Source organism: Trematomus bernacchii, unplaced genomic scaffold, assembly GCF_902827165.1.
Source record: "Trematomus bernacchii unplaced genomic scaffold, fTreBer1.1, whole genome shotgun sequence".
In the NCBI taxonomy this organism is placed as follows: Eukaryota; Metazoa; Chordata; class Actinopteri; order Perciformes; family Nototheniidae; genus Trematomus; species Trematomus bernacchii.
This window is the reverse complement of record NW_022987698.1, coordinates 10821762-10841918: the sequence shown is the minus strand read 5'-3', so window position 1 is coordinate 10841918 and position 20157 is coordinate 10821762. Positions and strand designations below refer to the sequence as shown.

The window sequence follows — 20157 nt, the reverse complement described above, 5'->3', positions numbered from 1 at the left end:
ATAGAAACACTTCCCTACTGCTGTAGCTGTGACTTTTACTCAGAATGAAATCAATGCAGATGACGGCTACGCCGAGCTCAAGAGATTTTGCAACAATGAACATAAATCTTATTACCTGTGAAGCTGAACAGTAAAACAACATAAACCAATAAAGATAGCCTGTGGCAGTGAAGTAACGATAAAAACAACAACAATATTAAGAACTGTGACTTAGAGGAAATTATTTTAAAAGTAAAAGTTCAATTGAATGCAATTTAACCTTTGGTTAATACAGTTGAAAATAGCCACCTGTGTGCCTGATGTGATCATGATTTTCCACATCTTTACATAAAACCAACAGCCATGTGGTTATTGTATTCGTGCTTTTTTTTATATTTCTAAATATATTGCCAAAATTGAGGCAGTAAAACCACAATGTAGTATCTATACCTGTATAACTACTTAATGTAATTTATATTAGTAAAATAAAGCATTAATTCCAAGATGACCAGATATTTTGTAACTTTAAAAGACCAAAGAAAGAAAGAAAAGAAGTATGGGCTGACATCTTGTGAGGATCTCACAATGTTGTTAATGTTATAATAGTCATCCAAGACTCTTTTGACACCCAATAAACACATTGTATTTTGAGTTGGTGTCAATAAGAAGTCCAACAACAACAACAACTTTAAAGCAAAAGAACTCCTGGAAGCTACCAGTCAATTATTAATTGTGATGTTGTCAATGAGACGAGCCACATTGACTTTAATCGCTTCTATTATCTATTGCAGTTGAGACAATCTTGCTGAATCTCTCGAGGAACCAAAGGACTCAAGATGTTCAAAAGATCTAAAGTGGCGGATGTGTCGGCCACTGGCCAAGGTATGCATCACATGGTATACAGGAGAAACGTCTTCTATCAAGTGCATCCAACCATTTATGAAACATTTTGTTGTTCTCATAATTCCATTAGAGTGTCAGCACAAGCATACTTGGTTGTCAACACTAAGCTCTTGTTCCAAGCACGACAAAACTGGCTGACATGACTAACAGCCAAAAGAAAGCCCAAACACAAACGGAAAAATAAACCCAACCTCCACATCCCTCTGTAACTTAGGTTTACCTCGCCTAATTCAGGAAGTTACCTGCAAAAGTTACACATAGTTATGCCAAATTATTTGGATATCGAGAAATCTTGAGGATATAAGAAAACAAAGTCAGCTTAAAATCAATAAGTATACGGGGCAACACAGCATCAATCATGACAAGTATAGGCTTTATTACATTTTTCAGAAGTTATATTTTTATCATCAGACCACTCGTACTGTAAGGAAGCTCACGCATGTGTCAGAAGATCCAAAAGTCATGGTCATCCCACAGTGCGCCTTGAAAGCCTTAGCTTTCTCTCCCTCCCCTTTGCAAGAGGTTATGATTTATGCCAAAAACTAAAATGTAATCCCTTTCTTGGCAGGCACCCTGTCTGACAACGTATGTGCTTGTCGTAGAGTCATTGGCATTCCTCTTAGGATGTAATAGCTTAAAGACCAGGGAGGCAACACTCCCATATCAGACCGGGAAGCAGCACCACTCAAGGATCACAGGAGTACTGAGGTAAGGGCATCACTCATCGTTTTACAGCACCACTCTCAGATGGAGGTGTTAAGTATTCAGAATTGGCTACAGTTTTTAAAACTAAACTAATCCTCTGGTTTATCAACTCTTAAATCCAAAGATAACATTGAGGAAATGTGGCCTACTGTGTAAGGTGTTGCCTTTAAACATGTGCAGCCCTATTTTAGTAAATTGGTTATCTATTCCAATTGGTACAGTTTCAGCTTTCATTCATCAGTCATCATTTATGTTACATAAATGCTTAGTCATATTGCTTTCAGATTTTGCAGCTTGAACGCTTACTTAAATGTGTGCATTTTGCATGAGTGTTAGGTATAAACTGTGTGCAAATTTAAATCAGATGTCCTAAGGTTATCAGAGTGACTTAAAAGAGTTTAGAAATGCAAATATATGCTAATGTGGTATTCAAATATCAACAGTGGCTTCTTACAACAGTTTAAATTAACTGCTTAGTTTGGTGTGGTAACTTTTGATCAAGTTGGGAAATAAAAAAGATGCATTCATATTCATAATTCTATATTCACATTTCACCACACACATATAGTGAGATAAGCAGTTCAAAAAGACATTAACAAGTACAGTCTTTCACTGCTTATCCTGGCTGTGACAGCTTAAAAATACCTACTTTTTAGGAGTATCATCCTCCTTTTCAAAACTCCTAGCTATCTTTTTATTTAATACAACATTGCCCAGGTCCAGCTTTATGTTTCAATAAAATAAGATCCATACAATCTTTCTTAAACTAAGAAGAAAAGAGAGCTACGTAATGACCCAGATTAAGCAAAGCTGTCACTGCACATGCATGCATCAACTCCTTAGATAGTCATATCTTTCTGTAAATGCCCTTGGTATGGTCTTGCTTTGAATCATTTTTATGATGCTCTCAGACTATGGGCCACATGCTTTACTCCAGCACTGGTCACATGAGCAGCTGGTAGCGTTAACAGTGGCGTGCAGCACAGGCCACATGAACCCCATAAAACAACTCTTGCAGCGAGGAAGCTGTTGGCTTAGCAACATGTCTAAAGTTGAATGCAACAACCAAAGATTTGAACATGAAACTTAAAAGCAGCTACATGTTTGCTGAGCAGGAGAAATCTTCTTCAATTTTATCTTCAATTTCTGACATCAGCATTTAAAAGGGCAATGGGTGGATAAAAAACATATGTAACATTTAGTCATGCCATTCAAAATAGTCATGAGGTATATATATGTTCGAACTTGCTTTACTGAGCAGGTTCACCCATTACGACTCAGTCATAATGTCAACAGTGATTTACAAGCATATTAAGATGTTCAAGATGGGATGTTCGCAGGTTTATGTGGCATGTGACATATCGGGTGTCAATCCAGTTTTCTCATCTTCCAACAGCCGTGGACCATCGACACCGGAGAATATCACACGCCTTTACTGGGTGGTGCTAGATTTGTACAAATACTTGACATGAAAGAAGTCAAACATGTCAGAAATGAAAGGTCAATGTGTCTACTTTATCAACACTGTGGCCACAGCGTCAACAGTTTTGTAAAACCATAAATTACGCTGGGAAATCTCATGTCATTGTTCAGTTAGGTTCATTTACTTTAAATTGTACGGATGTCAATTAAAGGCCCTCTTTTCTTATCATAAACTTGATGTACCTATTCAATTAACTGGCCTCAATTCCGTTGAATTCAACAAAAGCTTTATGAAACGGCGGCAATAATGTGGTAGGATATTTTATAGTATACGAAGTAATGTATTGGAAAGATGTTCAGTTGAGTACTTTAGATTGAATTCAAGGTTTAGTTCTGAAATTGTTAGCAGGAAGCTGCAGTAAGTAGCATATCAGTGATGCTTCCAGTATTATACAGGTCACACACTGACCTCAGTCAGGTGTGTGTCTTTTCTATTCACTGAGGTATGAGGAGCTTAAAGTGGCTGCTGTTCACACCATGCTCTGCTGTTAGATCATAGATTCATAACTCATGCTCAGTTCAGCCCTGTCATGCTTTACCTCTAATGTTGATCCAGTTGGAATTCACAGCCTATTTTGAAGATCAGTAGGGCGGGTAGTTTACCGGCTATTGTGACAAGGAGATTTGTTTCAGAACAAAGAGCCACAGAGTTAAGACAGCATCAGCAATATTTACTGTTAGGAAACAAATGTTTCGAAATTATGACTCAATCTAATCTTAAAGATAGAAGAGCATACTCACGTTGCTATGGATAAATAATAGGATTGTTTTAATCAGTTTGCAATCAAATCTATAGTATAACTTTATTAGTGTCTGTGTGTGTGGTGTTGATGTTAGCCATCGGTGCGTTTTACAATCAATATTTGGAAATATGAGCTTCTTCCCACCAAAGCTATAAACCAAAAAGCTAGGAGAAGAAAGAGTACATGGAATAACAGGAAAAGCTTGTAGTTGAATCAGGAAAATATTTTCTTGGTCCAGGCAATGCTCTGCCTGTTGTCTTTAACTAAACTGAGATTTGAATATACACTATATTTATGAGTCATGCAATAGAGAATGGTTTTGAAAACATGAGAATTCAAGCAGTTAACTGCTGCTAGACCCAGACAAAGCCTTTTTTTATTCTCTATTGGGAGGTCTACTAAATTGATTGACATTATTAATGATGTAAACATGATTTGACTCATCAAAACAGATTGTGTGTATCCTTAAGGTTTTTAAAAAATGTTGCCAGAAACGGTAACCAACAGAGAACACTCCACTGACTCCACTGAATTAATGTTCCATCAGTCTATTTTAGTGAAGTGACATTTGTCATCCTAGCTTTAGCATCCATGTGGGTGGTAGTAAAGATTGCTATGTCCTAGTAGAGATCCCTGCTGCGACTGGATCTGACGGATCATAAAAAATAATGAATTAATAAACAAGTCATCCTTGAACATCACTCCCTCATGCTGCTGTTTAAAATTACATCAGAAATGACATGAAGAAAAGTTAAAGAGGAATTTTGGATTGTATTAACTGTGACTTTTCCTAAGGTTTTGCATTTTGGCAGAAAAAGAAGAAATGACTCAGGAAGTGAAGCAATGCTTAATTAAAACTATTCTATATTTTTATTATGCAAATAATGTACACCGTCAAAAGAACAGTTTACAGCCCAAGTTTACATCAAGAAAGACAGACTAGTTATACGCTGACTGAAAACAAATCAGAAGTATCCATTTAAAGCCTGGTAAGAAATTACAAATCACGATGTTGAAGAAATACTAGACTCCAGTCAAATTTAAAGAGGATTTAAATGTTGGGAAATTTGATAACACAGCATTGAAAAAGCAGCTGCATGGCGTGCGGCCACAGATGATCATGTTTTGAGTATTTTACTGTAGTCTGAGTCTGCAGATGAATGAAGGCCAAAGCTAAATGTTAGCCAGTGCAATAAAAAAAACATTCTTGACAGGTTAAACATTTGCTTCCCCGTTTAATTCGTAATCTTAATTCCTGTTTTAGAGAAGCTGTTACATTCTTAACTTTATTGAATGTATGCGTTTCCCTTATAAGTCTCTCCAGGTTGTTGCTTATCTTAACAATTAACAACAACCAAAATAAAATGTAACTAATCCAAGTATAACTCAAAGGAATTTGAAATGTCTCTATTATATCCCCAATATCCCAACTAAGAACTGGAAGAGTACATTTGCAAATTCAGCCAAACACTGAATTATTATGCATAAGATGATCCACTAAGGAATCAGTGTAAGTCAAACCTCACAAAGTCTAGAGTTGTTTCCTGACATCAATTGTGACTGCCAGGCAGGGCTTGTGCTGCTGAAACTGAATACCTAAACAAATACACTCTCTTCCAACAACAACTTTAAAGCTAAATAACTCCTGGAAGCTACCAGTCAATTATTAATTGTGATGTTGTCAATGAGACGAGCCACATTGACTTTAATCGCTTCTATTATCTATTGCAGTTGAGAAAATCTTGCTGAATCTCTCGAGGAACCAAAGGACTCAAGATGTTCAAAAAATCTAAAGTGGCGGATGTGTCGGCCACTGGCCAAGGTATGCATCACATTTTATACAGGAGAAACGTCTTCTATCAAATGTACTTTTTTCTTTTCCTCCTAACTCTGATGATCAATTAGAAGCACAGCGGTGGCAGGTTTCAGTGAGATTGATTTCCAACATTCTCGACAAAGTAATAAAATGACATATTCCCAGATCAGAGTCTAACAGAACTGATAGAATGAGGTTGGCGAGGAGATCTACTTGAGAATAAATCTAAGAAAGGTTCACACTGTTTGCTTATTTCCTATGTCTGTATGATGTCTCGAAACGTAAGTTACTTCCTATTTGCAGCGCTTAAAGTTATGCCTTACTATGTTTTTACCTTGGAGGTGGGGGTAGTATTTCTTTTTTATTCTTTTTTATTAGCACTTTGTGTCACCCTTTGTGTGTGAAAGATACTTAAAAAATAAAGTTTGATTTGATTTAAAGGCTACATCTCAGTCATAAAGACTTCAGGAGCCTTTCCCTGTGATTCTACTCCAATCACAGACTTTATTCAGAAAATCGTTAAGGCTGCAATGTGTCCATTAGCAACTATATTTAGACTCTTCAAGAGTATATGAAGGTCTAACAGTAAAGTAGTTAGATATACAGACTGATCATAACACTGTGTACACTGGAGGAGCAGATGAACTCTACAGGGTTACTAATCCAGTGCACCTGTGAACCAGATATGTATCATATTTGTTGTTGTGCATTGATAAGTAACAGCACACACATCCCATTGTATAACTTTGTAACCTTTGAGTTTAAGTGTTATCCATAATAAAAGGTTATTTCCATTCTGACATGTGATGTATATGCTCTTTAACTTTTGCCTTATCAGATCCTGATGCAGAATTGAATAGAGAAGGTAGGTTAGGAGACAACAGAGAAGCTGTCAGCTATCTGTTTCCCCCCTGACTGCTCATGAAGGCATGAAGAACTGATATACAATCGGTTATTTATAAACCGTACATGCGTACATATGTACGTGTAGATATGTGGGTGCATCACTACATATCTGTTCTCAGGTTGAATTTTAGGCATGGATTCACAGATGACCGGATAAAGTTATTGAAATGTAAATGTATTGAAGATTAAAGTATATACACCAGAGCAACGTACGTATATCTCTGAATGATAAACTGATAAAGCGAGTAACAAAAAACATTCTAATACATTATGTATTAGAACGGGCTTCAGCATGTTTGGAAAAAGGGTGATGATTTCATTACAAAATAACAATAGATTTTGAAGGTTGGATATGATCGTGTTTTTCATTCTGTTCCCTTTTTGAGTGTCAAATGCGTTGTCACTGACATTTCATTTTGCAAATCTGACAGTGGGGATCAAGAAAAAATCTAGCGTCCCCGGGGTGATGATAACACAGTATATCGAGGAGCTGCCAGAGGGAAAGACCCATCCAGACTTCACCCGCAAACCAATTGCTTTGACCATCCAAGAGGGTAGGACTGATAGTACAATAATTATATTAAAAATGTATATCTCAAAATATAAGGAGGGGGATTTTCCTGAATCTGTACATGAATTAGATCTGCGACTTTTGTATCTGTATATTTGCAGATGTATAATTTATTTTATGATTCAACCTTGTTTGTCTTTTTTTTCAGGCAAATTTGCTTATTTTAAAGCAATTGTCACTGGAGACCCACAGCCGACAGTAACATGGAGCAGAAATAATGGAGATGTGTCTGACACAGCAAGATATCAAACTAAATACGACCCCATTACTAATGACCATACATTTGAGGCAAGTAAAATGGGTTTTCAAATTGCAGGAATACTATACAGTAAAATACAGATGTAAGAGGGGCGTTAAAAATAGGAAAAAGAGGAAGCTATTTGATCAAGTCAGTGCCATCCAGTCTTCTGACCCATCCGTTTGCTTTGCCAATTACTTTTTCTATAATAAGGTGATTTCTCTCATCCTGAACACTGCACACTGAAAAATATGTTTCATAAAAAAAAAAAAACAGAGGACCTTTCAACTGACTGCTGTTTGAGATTGAAATGTATAATAAAAGGCATGCGGCGACGCATCAGGAGGCCATCTGCAAATCAAGCAGTGTGCAAAGCCTTTAATTGTTCACCGTCATTAGTCTGTCATGCTCACGTTCTCACAAAGGGAAACATATCTATGTATAGCCCTATTAATTGGATTCTGCAAATCAGCGAAGGACAGTTTGGTAAAAAAATAATTTCATTTGACATACATGACGTGACGTGATGTGTGAGCACAAACTATAAAAGAATAGGATAGATTTGAATAAATGGCCAAAAAGGATCCAGGAAACCAAAACCAAAATTCATTATCAATGGATATTTGGTTTGCTCTGATTTATTTTTGGTTACATAACAAAAGACAAACAGAATGGTAATCACTTTACAGTATAATACACATTTCCCCTAAAAGGTCTTTATTTGAAGCATGTCTTATATCTTCCAGATGCCAAATGTTATGCCGGATCAGGCTGATACCTATAAATGCTTTGCTAAAAATGAATTTGGTCAAGCCGTGGTCACAGTTGTCCTGAATGTGATTGCAGGTAAGTACTGCCTGCTTTCATCATAGTGTATCAAGTAGTATGTAATATCGCAGAGTCATTCATTCTGGAAAATTACACAGTGATTATATTTAGTGTACTACAAATTGAGTACACTTGGAATTCAATTTGGACAGTTTATTACTTTATACCCTTGAGTGTAATGTATCGCCCTGCAGTTCCAGTAGTATAATGACTAATTATATGATTGTATTAATAATGTGATCACTCTCTTTCCTGCTTTCAGTTGGTTTCAATAAGAACGCTGCCCAGAAACCAGCAGCTGAGGCCATCAATGGGAATTTTAAGAATGTACTCAAAAGGAAAAGGTTGTATGACGTGTGTGATAGGTCTTCTGTGTACAGTAGATTTTTTGTTTTTTTTAACTAAATGCCCCCCTAATTTTAATTTCCAGTAAGGTCCGTCCGAAATCTGAACAACCTGAGAGAAAAGATGGGGAGATCGATCCCAAATTTTGGGAGCTTTTACTTAGCGCTACAAAGAAGGACTATGAGGCGATTTGTGCAGAGTTTGGAATAACTGACTTTCGCTGGATGCTCAAGAAGCTTAATGAAATTAAGAAAGAAAGGGAGGAAGAACAAGCTGAGGTTTGTTTTGGTGTTATTTACTTTTTTTCTGATCAAGGAGTTTGAAGCTGTGTAGTTACATTAAAAAATTGCATGTAAAGCAATTCTGTAACCATGTGAATTTTTCATTTTGTTTTTGTTCCAGTTCATCAAAAACTTGTCCAACCTGAAACCAATGCAGTTCAGTTCAGACTCTTCTGCATCCTTTGAGATAGATATGGACCTTATTGATCCAAGCAGCTCCGTATTCATATACAAGGTTAGTGTGTGAACAAATTCAAACTCTCACAGCAAATCTATGAATCCTAGAAGCCATACTGTAAAGGAATTAAGGAATTATTCATTCAATTATTAATGAATTCATTTAACTGCAATCTGGCCAAAACTTGTAAAGATGAATCAAATATTTTTGCTGTAATAAGTCCTCGATGATTAAACAGATGGACCAACATCATTGGGCAAATCTGACAGTAAACAATTTCTTGCTAGGATATTTACAGCACAGGAATATGTATATAGTAAAGCTTATGGCTGTTGATGAAGTCCTATGATGCTTTCCATTTTAAGTCAAAAAGGGGCATTTCTTACAGCTATGTTTTACAGACACAATAGAGTGGTGCTGGAAAGAGTCCTAAGACCTGGAAATAAGTTAGCATGTTACCACTTCCGGTTCCCTTGTCTCAAATTCAACGTTCTTTTGGAAGTGTTTGCTTAGAAACCTTAAATGAGATTTTCACGTTTTGTTATACGACATCAAATGCGTCAGTAAATACACCATTTGTGAATGGTGGGAGCTTTTATGTGACTTGAAAACACGGCTGTTGCTAACAAGTTCCTAAATGAGACTACTTAACGCCATGACAGCGAGTCAGCCTTAAGCCTTAAGCTTAGCGGTGTTGCAGTGAAGTCTTGTTCATAGCCTACGTGAGCTTTTTACTGCGGTGATTGCATTTACGATTGAAATACCGGCAGTGGTGTTAATATGCTGTACAAAACGTGTAAGTATGATAAACTTGTGTTTGCCATGGATCTTATTTTCTGCAATTTTCCAAATCCTATGGAAGAATCCCCTTGCATTTTGGCTAGTGCTAGTTTTTGCCTTGTGCTAACTTCCGGGTCAGCCTACAAAAATACGTTATCAAGCACAACTCTTTTTAAAGCATTCCAAAAGGATATTATGTAAATCGTATATTTGCCCCGCAGGATGGTGTAATGGTTCCTTATACAAAGGACATGGGAGAACAGATGAAGCACACCCTTAAACAAGTGGGGAGAAAGTTTATTTTCAGCATGAAGGACCTTTTGCCAGACGATGCTGGACTGTACCAGTTGGATGTAGAGGGGGTGAATATGTTTTCCACAGATTTTAAAAGTAAGTAACAGTTTCACACACAACTCATTTGTATCCCTAATTAAAACAAAGGAAGACAACTGTGTTTGATGTTTCCCTTGAAATAGCCATGATTTAAACGTTTTAATAAGGCAGATTTAACACAAGAGTTTTAATCTAAAATACTTTGCTTCTTGTTTTTCAGTCCCCATGGTGGATTTCTTGGTGAAAATTCAGGAAGTGAAGGCAGTAGAGAGACAAGATGCTGTTTTTGAGTGTGTCCTGTCAAATCCCTTCTCCAATACATTGTGGTTTGGCAAGAATTTGCCACTGGAACAGGGGGATAAATATGATATCCTGGTTTCAGATGACAAGCTCATTCACACACTGGTGGTCAAAGACTGCATGATTGTAGACAAAGGAATTTATTCAGTCTGCGCGGGAATCAAGTCTTGCAATGCCTGGCTTGTTGTTGAAGGTAAGGTATTATACTTCACCGAACTCTTCATAATATTGAATAACGCTAATAGTTTTTAGTGGAATAATAACAAGAAAGAATAAGATGCCTGATGTATCCTGTCTATTATTGCTTTTCATATCATAGTATGGCATTTTAAGGTCAAACTAACAGCAGATCTATATTATTTCTTTTTGAATTCAGCCGATAAAGATGCTCAAAAGGGAAAAAAATCAGTAAGGAAAACAACAAAGGCAGGAGGATCAGGGATGGACCTGAAGAAGGTAGCCGAAGAGCAGCAGACGAAATTAGTAAAGGACAGAGAGGAAATAAAAGAACAGATTAAAGCTGCTGCAGCTGCACCTCCACCTCCACCCCCAGCTGCACCAGAGCCTGAACCTGAGGCACCCAAAGACCCTGAGCCGGGTAAGAAAGCTGACCACAAGGTTTATGGAAACCAGTGTTGAATTCACAAACATGGAAGCCATGTTATAAATCTTGCATTTTAGGCTTAGTCTCTGTGTGTTTCCTTTTCGTTATTTATTTTTCATCTCCATTAATTGCAACATCTTTACTTCACAAAATATTGTTGAAATAATTTGATAAGTTGAAATGGTCTCAGGGAAAGTAAGTAATTACAATAATGGGCGCATTTGCTGTAGTCATTTGTTGATATGGCAACCACTAACTAGTTTTGATGGTTGATAGAAATCGTGAAGGAACCAGATCCACCCGTGGTAGAGGAAGTAAAACCTGGTAAGAAACCTGAATGTCTGTGACGACCCCTGCATGCACTATGAACATTTATGGCATTTTGAAATACAAAACTTCAGTAAAAGGGTTCTTATCCTGATATACTTCGACATATAAAATCTGTTTCACAAAGTTGTTTACTCGTTGCTGAGGTCACTGTAATGTTTTGGCTTTTTTTTCTGTTGTGTTGTCTGCTCATTATGTGATTGTCTGTCTCCTTAAGGTCAGGTTTTGCCTGATTGTATTTAGCTCATTTAGATTAGCTGCCAATATGCTAAGCATGTCTTGTTTCTACATAGCTGTATAATGTGGTCTTTAGTGTACTGAGAAATGCTCAAATGACCTAAATACTGCAACACGGATGAATAGATGCAGATTTTGTATACCTCGTTACAACTTACTCTCTAAAGCTTGCATCCATTCACTTTATGAGATATGATTGAACTTGATTTAAAAGTTGTTTTCCCTTTAGCAACCATACCACACTGTAGCTTACGGATGTTTCAGCTCAATTTCTTTTCTTTTTTTCTAGTTTTTAAAGCACGCTTTATTTTGTATTTTTGTATTAAGTAACTCAATATGGCTAGTGATAGCTGATCGGTCTCAGTATTATGTTTGTTCTTATGTTAATGCTATTATTACTTTAGTGCCTGTGTATGTGCAGACCTGTTGAAAGTTATTCATACAGACATGATCTTTACATTCAAAAGTAAGGTCTCTGCGACACAATAAAACATGTAACTACTTGAAATGGATCAAAAATCAACCCATCTCTCTCAAGCCCACAACACTGTTTGAAAACTATAAAAAGAGCATTTTCAAAGGAGCATATCCTAGAATCAGCCAACTCCACAACCCTATGGCCTGCTGTAATTACAAAAACATTGAATAGAGTTTGCCACAGGGGCCTGCTTTGCAATATGGTAAGGAGTAATTATGACTGTACGAGATTTGTAGAAAGTTTCCTGTGTTACAACATTCATGAACACAAATTAAAAGGTAAAAATCTCAAATGTTCTTTAGGTCATTCTGTCAAAACATCACCAGCACCAGCTGGAGAGTCGGCAAGTGGTAAGAGAGACAACAGTCGATCAAAAATAATAAATAATTTACTATATCAAAACAAAAGTTAAATTGACTTACTAATGTTATTGCTGTCAAGCTGCTCAGCTGAAAAAGCCACTTGCGCTGAAAGACTCGATCCAGTAGAGGATGTGGGAGTTGGTATGCCAGATAGTGAATACTGTAAGAAGATATTAACATAATTAAAAAGACTAATTAAATAAATTATTTTATCAAAGCGTGCAAATGTTTATGTTTGCGGCTATGGCATGCTGCGGAAAAGAAGAGTAAGTGTAAATGATCTGTCGAAAATGCACTAAAACATTCTAAAGACTATGACCCTAAAACATAACAAGCTTTATGTGTCTAAATGAAATTAATTAATAAAAAATCTCAAATGTTGGATACAATGTTTCAGACAAAACATCACCAGCACCAGCTGGAGACTCTGGAAGTGGTAAGAGAGACACAGTCGAGCATATCAAATTCGAAGGAGTCATTTTTTTAAATGGAGTTTAATAGACATACTAATGTTATTATTGTTATGCTGCTCAGCTGAAGAAGACATTGCCGATAAAAGACTTGACCCACCACTCGCAGATGCAGGAGCTGGTATGCCAGACAGTGAATACTGAAAGAACAAAAGTAACACATTTAAAAAAAAAAACTAATTGTTTGCATTAAGTCATGCAGAAGAATTACGGTTTGCACTAGTAACAAAATATAGTTTCAAAGTTAACACATTTATATCTAATCAATTTATCGTATTCTCTTTAACATCTTGGTTGTGTAAATTTACATTGTTTTCTCTAATTTAGACTGCAAAATTAGAACTGAGAGGGAATTCAATAATAAATAACATGGATTTATTTTTTTATATATATATATAATACTTATACTAATTTAAAATGTGTTGATGTCTTCTTAAAAAGTCTTGTGAGCTCACTGTTTTTCTGTTAACAAAGCTTTCACAGTTTGCTGCTTGTAATCATGTTGGCTTTTGATGTGTGTCTTGTGTATCCTACATGTTCTAACCAGATCACCCTAATGTAACAATTGAACATTGCACTACAGTCAGTAGGTTGGTTATTTGAATGTGTCAAGACATATTTTGTAAAAGTGTCTCACTTTTTATACAGTGGTAGAATTCACAAACCTTTAAACGAATGCTATACAGTTACATTAACGTTTTTTCTTAGTGTTAAGAACTATGATTTTATTTATTGTAGGAAATTGATTTTGACGTAACATTTACAGAACCTATTTTTATTTTAAGTGTATTTATAAGGAAGGATTTGAAGCATATGTGTAGGTAATTGATTTATTTTATTGTAAATGTGTAGTTTTATCAGTATATATGTAGTCGTAAACTGAAAGCTTCTGCAGACTAATTTGCGTGCAGCAGAGGAGTAACTTTATTCTCAATGTTCCCCAGAGCCTGTAATTACCTGCACGCTGTCTGACGTCTATGTTCTTCGTGGAAATCCGGCTGACTTAACAGTGAAGATCGACATTGACTGCGACAGCTCCTGGTTCAAAGATGGAGAGCAGGTAGAGCCCATTGATAACAACACGCTTACAATATGAAAACTATAGAGATTGATATTTTCCCTGACTTAGTAATTAGTAAGTAGTTTGGGACTATAAGCAGTACAATATTTTAAGGGATTTCTTTGCATATTTGATAATGTAACACAAACAAATAAAGTTTCCTTTTCACCTTTAATGTGCTAGTTAAACTCAGGTTCTGAGGTCAAAATAACCAAAGATGGAACCTCTCACAACCTGTCGATTCGAAGCTGCAGTGAGGACGACTCAGGACTTTATCGTTTTGAAACAGGGAGTGTCAGTACACAAGGAAAAGTCACTGTTGGAGGTAGAAATGACATCCCTCTGTAGCAGAACATATAGTAACTGCCACAATAGTTTCTGTGGAGTAAACTGAATTATTTTTTGTGCTTCATAGTCGTACCTGAATTTGACCCAGATGACCTTCACAAATTCTCCAAACCTGTGATCGTAAGAGTGGGGCAGAACGCTGCCTTCAAGATGCCCTTGACTCCTCAGGAGGGTTTGGTGGTTAGTTGGTTCAAGGATGGCGCTGAGCTCAATGACGGAGGAGGAGTAAAGATCGTGAGGGAGCCCAATCACAGCCGGCTGCTGCTCAGAGACTGCCTGCGGACAGACGCGGGGGAAATAAAGATCCAGCTCAAAAACCCATTTGGGGCTGTGGAGGCCACATCTAGGCTTATTGTGCTTGGTAAGAAAAAAAAGTGATCCAACAAGAAAAGTGAGAAATACTGACGGATAAAAAGATCACATTTGCAGTAATCGTTTGCCCCTACACTCACAGCCAACACATAACACATCAAATGTGAACGTACTAATCATCAGGGCTTACGTTGTGTCAAAAATTCAGTCTAAATGTATTGTTTTGTCATTCTTATTCTTTATTGATTATAAAATAAGAGCACTTAATAATAATTCACTAATACGATTTTTTGTAATAAATATACTTGAATGTATAAGCGCATGGAGAAAAAAGATGATGAGAAATATTGAAGTCTGAAGTGGGTTCGACTTTTATTCTCAAACCTACATAAAGTACATTACATTTATTCTTGTGTTTACACTAAAAATAAACCAGCCATTTTACCTAAATAGGAAATGTGAATAATTTGACAAACATATTTTTTGGTGCCTTTTCCTCAGATATACAACTTCTCATGGCCGTTTTGATTTTATTCCAAAAGCTAAACTAATTGAGCTCATCTTTCACAATGGAGATTATGAATTACCAGGGACCCTTCAGCTAAAGTTTGAAAGTCGGAAAAATTCTCACACAAATCGATCAGAAGTCAGCAGGACTCGCTAAACATTGTATTTACCGATCCTGCAAGCGATCAATGCACCGAGGAGCAAGCCTTTCATCATGTGCTTTTTTCAAAATGACAGACATGCGTCAAATAAAAAACATGTCATCGTTGAAGATATCGATGAAAATAGCTACCTCAGATAAGCATCATATTAATTATACTTTATATAATTACATTTTAAATGTTACCCAATCTTTTTGTCACAGATCGACCAGGTCCACCGGAGGGTCCAGTGGAAGTTGTTGAAAGCACGTCAACCATGATTGAGATTCAATGGAACCCTCCCAAAGACGATGGCTGCTCCCCTGTCACCAACTATCTTATAGAGCGTCAGCAGGAAGGGCAAAGTCACTGGATGAAACTTGGCGATGTCTTAGCTGACAAGACCTCCTTCAGAGATAGGAATGTGGTTCATGGGAAGATATACAACTACCGCATCTACGCAGAAAACCCACAGGGCGTCAGCGACTCCCTGGAGACGGCTGATAGCATTATGGCTGGAATATTGAGTGAGAAAAGAAAAAAAACAAGTCTCATTTAGCATTCCTCAGCGAATACCATGTTAATCTCCCTCAGGGTGTAATAAATGAAAATGCCTCTGTATAGTTGCACTACATTGTCACTGTAGAAAGCCCACATTGTAGCATTGATGTAAACTTTGCCCTATGTAGTAAGTAAATGCCCTTTAGTGATGTGGATGTCATTAATGTATTCAATGTCTTTAATTACTTCTTAATTATTAATAATGAACTTACTTAATTAATTGGACTTCTTGTTATTCCTTAGTTCTCTCCGGTCCACCCGGTGCCCCCACAGTGGTGAGTGCCACCAAGACCTGCATCACGTTGAACTGGACCCCTCCTGAGGACGACAGAGGAGTACCAATCATCGGTTACCAATTGGAGAAACGAAAGAAGGATACAAATCAGTGGATTGCCCTGAATGCAGTTAATGAACCTATTGAAGGTTGGTCAGACAAACATACGATTATGTTTTTGATTGAATAAAAATGTGCTTAATTTCATTGTGTCCTGCACGGCAATAATTGTGTTTTCAGATGTGAACTACGCAGTGAAAGATGTTACTGAGGGAGCAGAGTATGAGTTCAGGGTTGCAGCGATCAATGAGTCAGGAGCGGGAGATCCAAGTCCCCCCTCTGAAATGGTGTGTGCAAAGAATCCCAACAGTAAGTTGTTAACTGTCTCTGTTGTGTCTATTCATTATTTAACTCTGCTATCCAGAACAATGTTTGTTTCCATCAGCATGTCATGTTTAATGTGTTTTCTTCCAGTGAGACCTTGTTTTAAAGACCCAGAGGACTTCATTGTTGTCAGAGCAGGAAACTCTGTACGTGTGAACATTTGCTATGAGGTAAGGACAAGCCTAAAAGCTGGTGTGTATACAGCGTCTTTCTTCCATGGTGTGAATCCTAAATCTATCTTTTTTCACTCATTTAATAACCCATTGCAGGAATGTCATATTCTTGAGTGATGAGTTTACTATAGTGTGACGTGACTGCATATTGAAGGTCTCACACTTTATCTAATTTATCCAATATTGATATCTCCAGGGTGAACCTCCACCTCAGATCACTTGGTTGAGGAATGATGAGCCAATATCCCCGTGGATTAGTGTCATCAATACAGAGGGAATGTCTCAGCTTGTTATTCCCTCATCAAAGCGCTCAGATTCAGCCATCTACACTATCCATGCCAAAAACTCAGTTGGTGAAGCTTCATTTGACATTGAGGTTAGAGTCACAGGTAAGGATAAATAATGATACACTTTTAAGCGCAGATAAAGTCTTGTACTGAAACTACTCATAGCAATTATTTTGTGCTGATATTAACTGCATGTAAGTCTCATGTCTTCTAATGAGGAATTCATGTCTCATTTGCCTGCATTTCGTTCCCCTGGTCAGAGGAAAACATCATTAATATTGACACCCGACAATATTCATTGAGTAATGTTTAGCCAATTAAACCTTCAATGACACACTGATGTATTAGTAAACCAATGCCAAACCCTAATTAACTGTGAACAACTTCTAAATAGAATGAGAAACATAATTCTTACTGTGTAACATGCAGTAATAGGATATGATTAATTTAAAAACAGCGGTCAATTGTTATACAAAATCCCACGGGGGAAGGAAATGCCTCTTGAGTAAGATTATAAGCCCAGAGCAATTGATCTTGGCTTCTCTTAGCCAATAATCAGATTGTTATATGTGTTGTTATTAGATGAACCCAAGTCTCCAGGGCCAGTGGAGCTGGAGCAAACAGTCCAGGACAAAGTGATGATTTCATGGGCTCCATCTCCAGACCAGGAGCTGGACGACCGCCTGTACTACATGGTGTCTCAACACGACTCTAACACCAGAGTGTGGCGGAATATAGCAGATCGCCTCTTCACTAACACATACACAGCCAGCAAAATCTATCCTGGGAGAGAGTACCATTTCCGGGTCTACGCCAAGAATGACATGGGACTCTCAGATCCATCCGAGTCTCCCACATGGGGTGCCAACAGCAACAGAGGTGGGTATTACTAGCTGTTCCAGTTTAGGATGTTTGACAAGGTTTGAAAAGTGTAAATGTAATCGTAAAAAGTTGTATTTTACTTAACAAATGTTGCATTCTTCGCACTAGATAAGAATATAATCATCTTTTCCAACTTAATTATTGATTTGTGTTTGTTTACGATTGGCTTGATCATCATTCCATTACACATTAGCTAACTTCAATGCTAGAAGAATATTCTAGCTTCTGTGTGTTTGTAAAAATGTGCGTCTTTATTATCGGAATACATTAACTACTAAAACGACCAAAAACTAGACTTCTGAACAATCACACCCTTCCAACAGTCTATGTTCCCATATAGCCTAAAGTGTGGTTTACGTACTGTACATGCTTCCTACCAGCTCTGGTGCACTAATAACATGCCAAACAGTTTAAAAGAGATTGAATATATTGTGGTGGTTATAGATGTATAGAGCTTTTACACCAACAAGGACATGTCAGTCAGTCAATCGATCAAAACATTTACAGAATATTGGATGGATTGCCATGCATCTATTTCATTGCATATTGTTGAGATAAGACTAAATAAAACCTACTAAAGTTGCTAGCATGGCTGTAGACAGTCTTGTTTTTACTTCCAAAGTATAATCACAATAATGGAGCACTGAAATCTCTGAAAGAGCATTGCAAAAACCCTACATGTTTATTTATTTCAAACTTGGGTTATGCAAGCAAAAGTCTGAAACAATTTTCCTCTTTTCATGTTTCTCATCAAGTTCCAGTATCTTCATATGGAGTTGTTTCGTCAGAGATCAGCTTTGAGAGGCCTCCATCTATCTTGGTTCCTCTGAAAGTCCACACACCACCTAAAGGCTACCAACTTTACATGACATGTGCCGTCAGAGGATGCCCTCGACCCACTGTAGCCTGGTACCTGAACGACGTCTGCATCAACTCAGATAAAAACTACTACATCACCAACTCATGTGGTGTGTGCTCCATTTACATTCTCAGAGTAAGATCAATAGACAGCGGAGATTACAGAGTTGTTGCACTCAACTCACTTGGACAAGCAGAGTGTTCTACGAAACTTATTGTGAGAGGTAAGGTTTAACTCAAGAGTTTCAATTGTTTCAGAAAACCCAGTTTTGTTTATTCTTATAATGACTATTGTTGTCTGCTTTTTCTTTACAGAATAAAACGGCATCAAGACCATGCAGCTGTTCCTCTTTTTGAGATATTCTGGATAAGGGTGTGGAATGTTTTGTTTGACTGCATAGAATACATTAAAAGTGTGTGAAATTGTTTTGTAAAGTGCTAGTTTCACCAGCACTTTACAAAACAATATAACCAGAATTGTAATGGTTTAACTTGTGTTTTTGTTTTGAAATGCGATTAATTTACAAGTGTTAGCCCTGTCTTATGGTTTGAATGCAGTACTAACTTATTTTATTTATTTTGAAATATAACTGATTTACAATTGTTATCTTGTCATCAGAAATAATAATAATTTAGCATGATTGAAGTGACAAACTTCGATGACAAAGACATCCGTCAACATTTTTTCTCTTGTAGCAACTGCAATAAATCAACAAAAAGACAACTTTGTGTAACGTGTTTTTGGTCTTCTATTGTCACTAGATTATTCCTTTATCTATTACTTTTCTTATATTCTTGACAGATTTTGCTGACAGAATAAAACTCATTGGCCATCGTTAAAGCATCAGATGTTTCCAGCATGTGTTTTCAGTAACACAAGGCTCAAATATCTCAGTCAGTGGCGTCAAGCACATCACTGAAACACATTAAACCCCCATGGACCGAGTGCATATTTTCATTGCATTTCCATACACAGTATATTTATATATACCTAAGCTCCCCAGTAAATTGTCTAGGACGAGATACTTAGCTGCAAACCTTAAATTAGTCCTTGTTAAATCTACAGTTGAACAGTCCAACAGCTCAAGACTGTAAATAACAAACCATTAACCTGCTCGTACTTATATCTTCAAAATAAAAACCGAACAGATACATTCACAATACATACTATATTATACGAGGCCATTCTGACAAGGCCAACAGAAATGAATGTGATTTTTAAAAAACATTGCTGCTGGATCTTGGCTGACATTTTGATCCAACACATATAGCCATGATGCCTGTTTTATTTTTCAAGGAATTATACTTACCCCTAAGAGCAAACGTTTTAAATAATTCCAATTTGTTTTTCCTGAAATATTTAGCAGGTTTTGAATGTACTTGTACTCACCTCTTTCCTCTGCCAGGTCAGAGGTGATATCTGTGTTTATTCTCCACTCGTCCCTTCAGGCTTTTCTTGCAGTTAAGTCTCTTTTATGAGGTTGGGTGACTATTCAAACTCTCTG

At 37.0% G+C, this 20157-nt stretch overlaps 1 protein-coding gene across 1 annotated transcript; it reads left to right on the top strand.

Annotated features, from left to right (window-relative positions):
* Nucleotides 1-5588: 5588 nt before the first annotated feature.
* igfn1.4 (immunoglobulin like and fibronectin type III domain containing 1, tandem duplicate 4) lies at nt 5589-18972 on the top strand. Its single transcript, XM_034139133.1, has 22 exons — nt 5589-5634; nt 6966-7088; nt 7254-7393; nt 8090-8189; nt 8434-8515; nt 8602-8794; nt 8919-9032; nt 9977-10145; nt 10309-10581; nt 10765-10986; nt 11269-11316; nt 13811-13926; nt 14110-14251; nt 14342-14635; nt 15458-15760; nt 16038-16217; nt 16309-16437; nt 16543-16622; nt 16822-17014; nt 17495-17791; nt 18550-18876; nt 18968-18972. The coding sequence occupies exons 1-22, from the start codon at nt 5589-5591 to the stop codon at nt 18970-18972; spliced, it is 3576 nt and encodes a 1191-aa protein (XP_033995024.1).
* The last annotated feature ends 1185 nt before the right edge of the window (nt 18973-20157 follow it).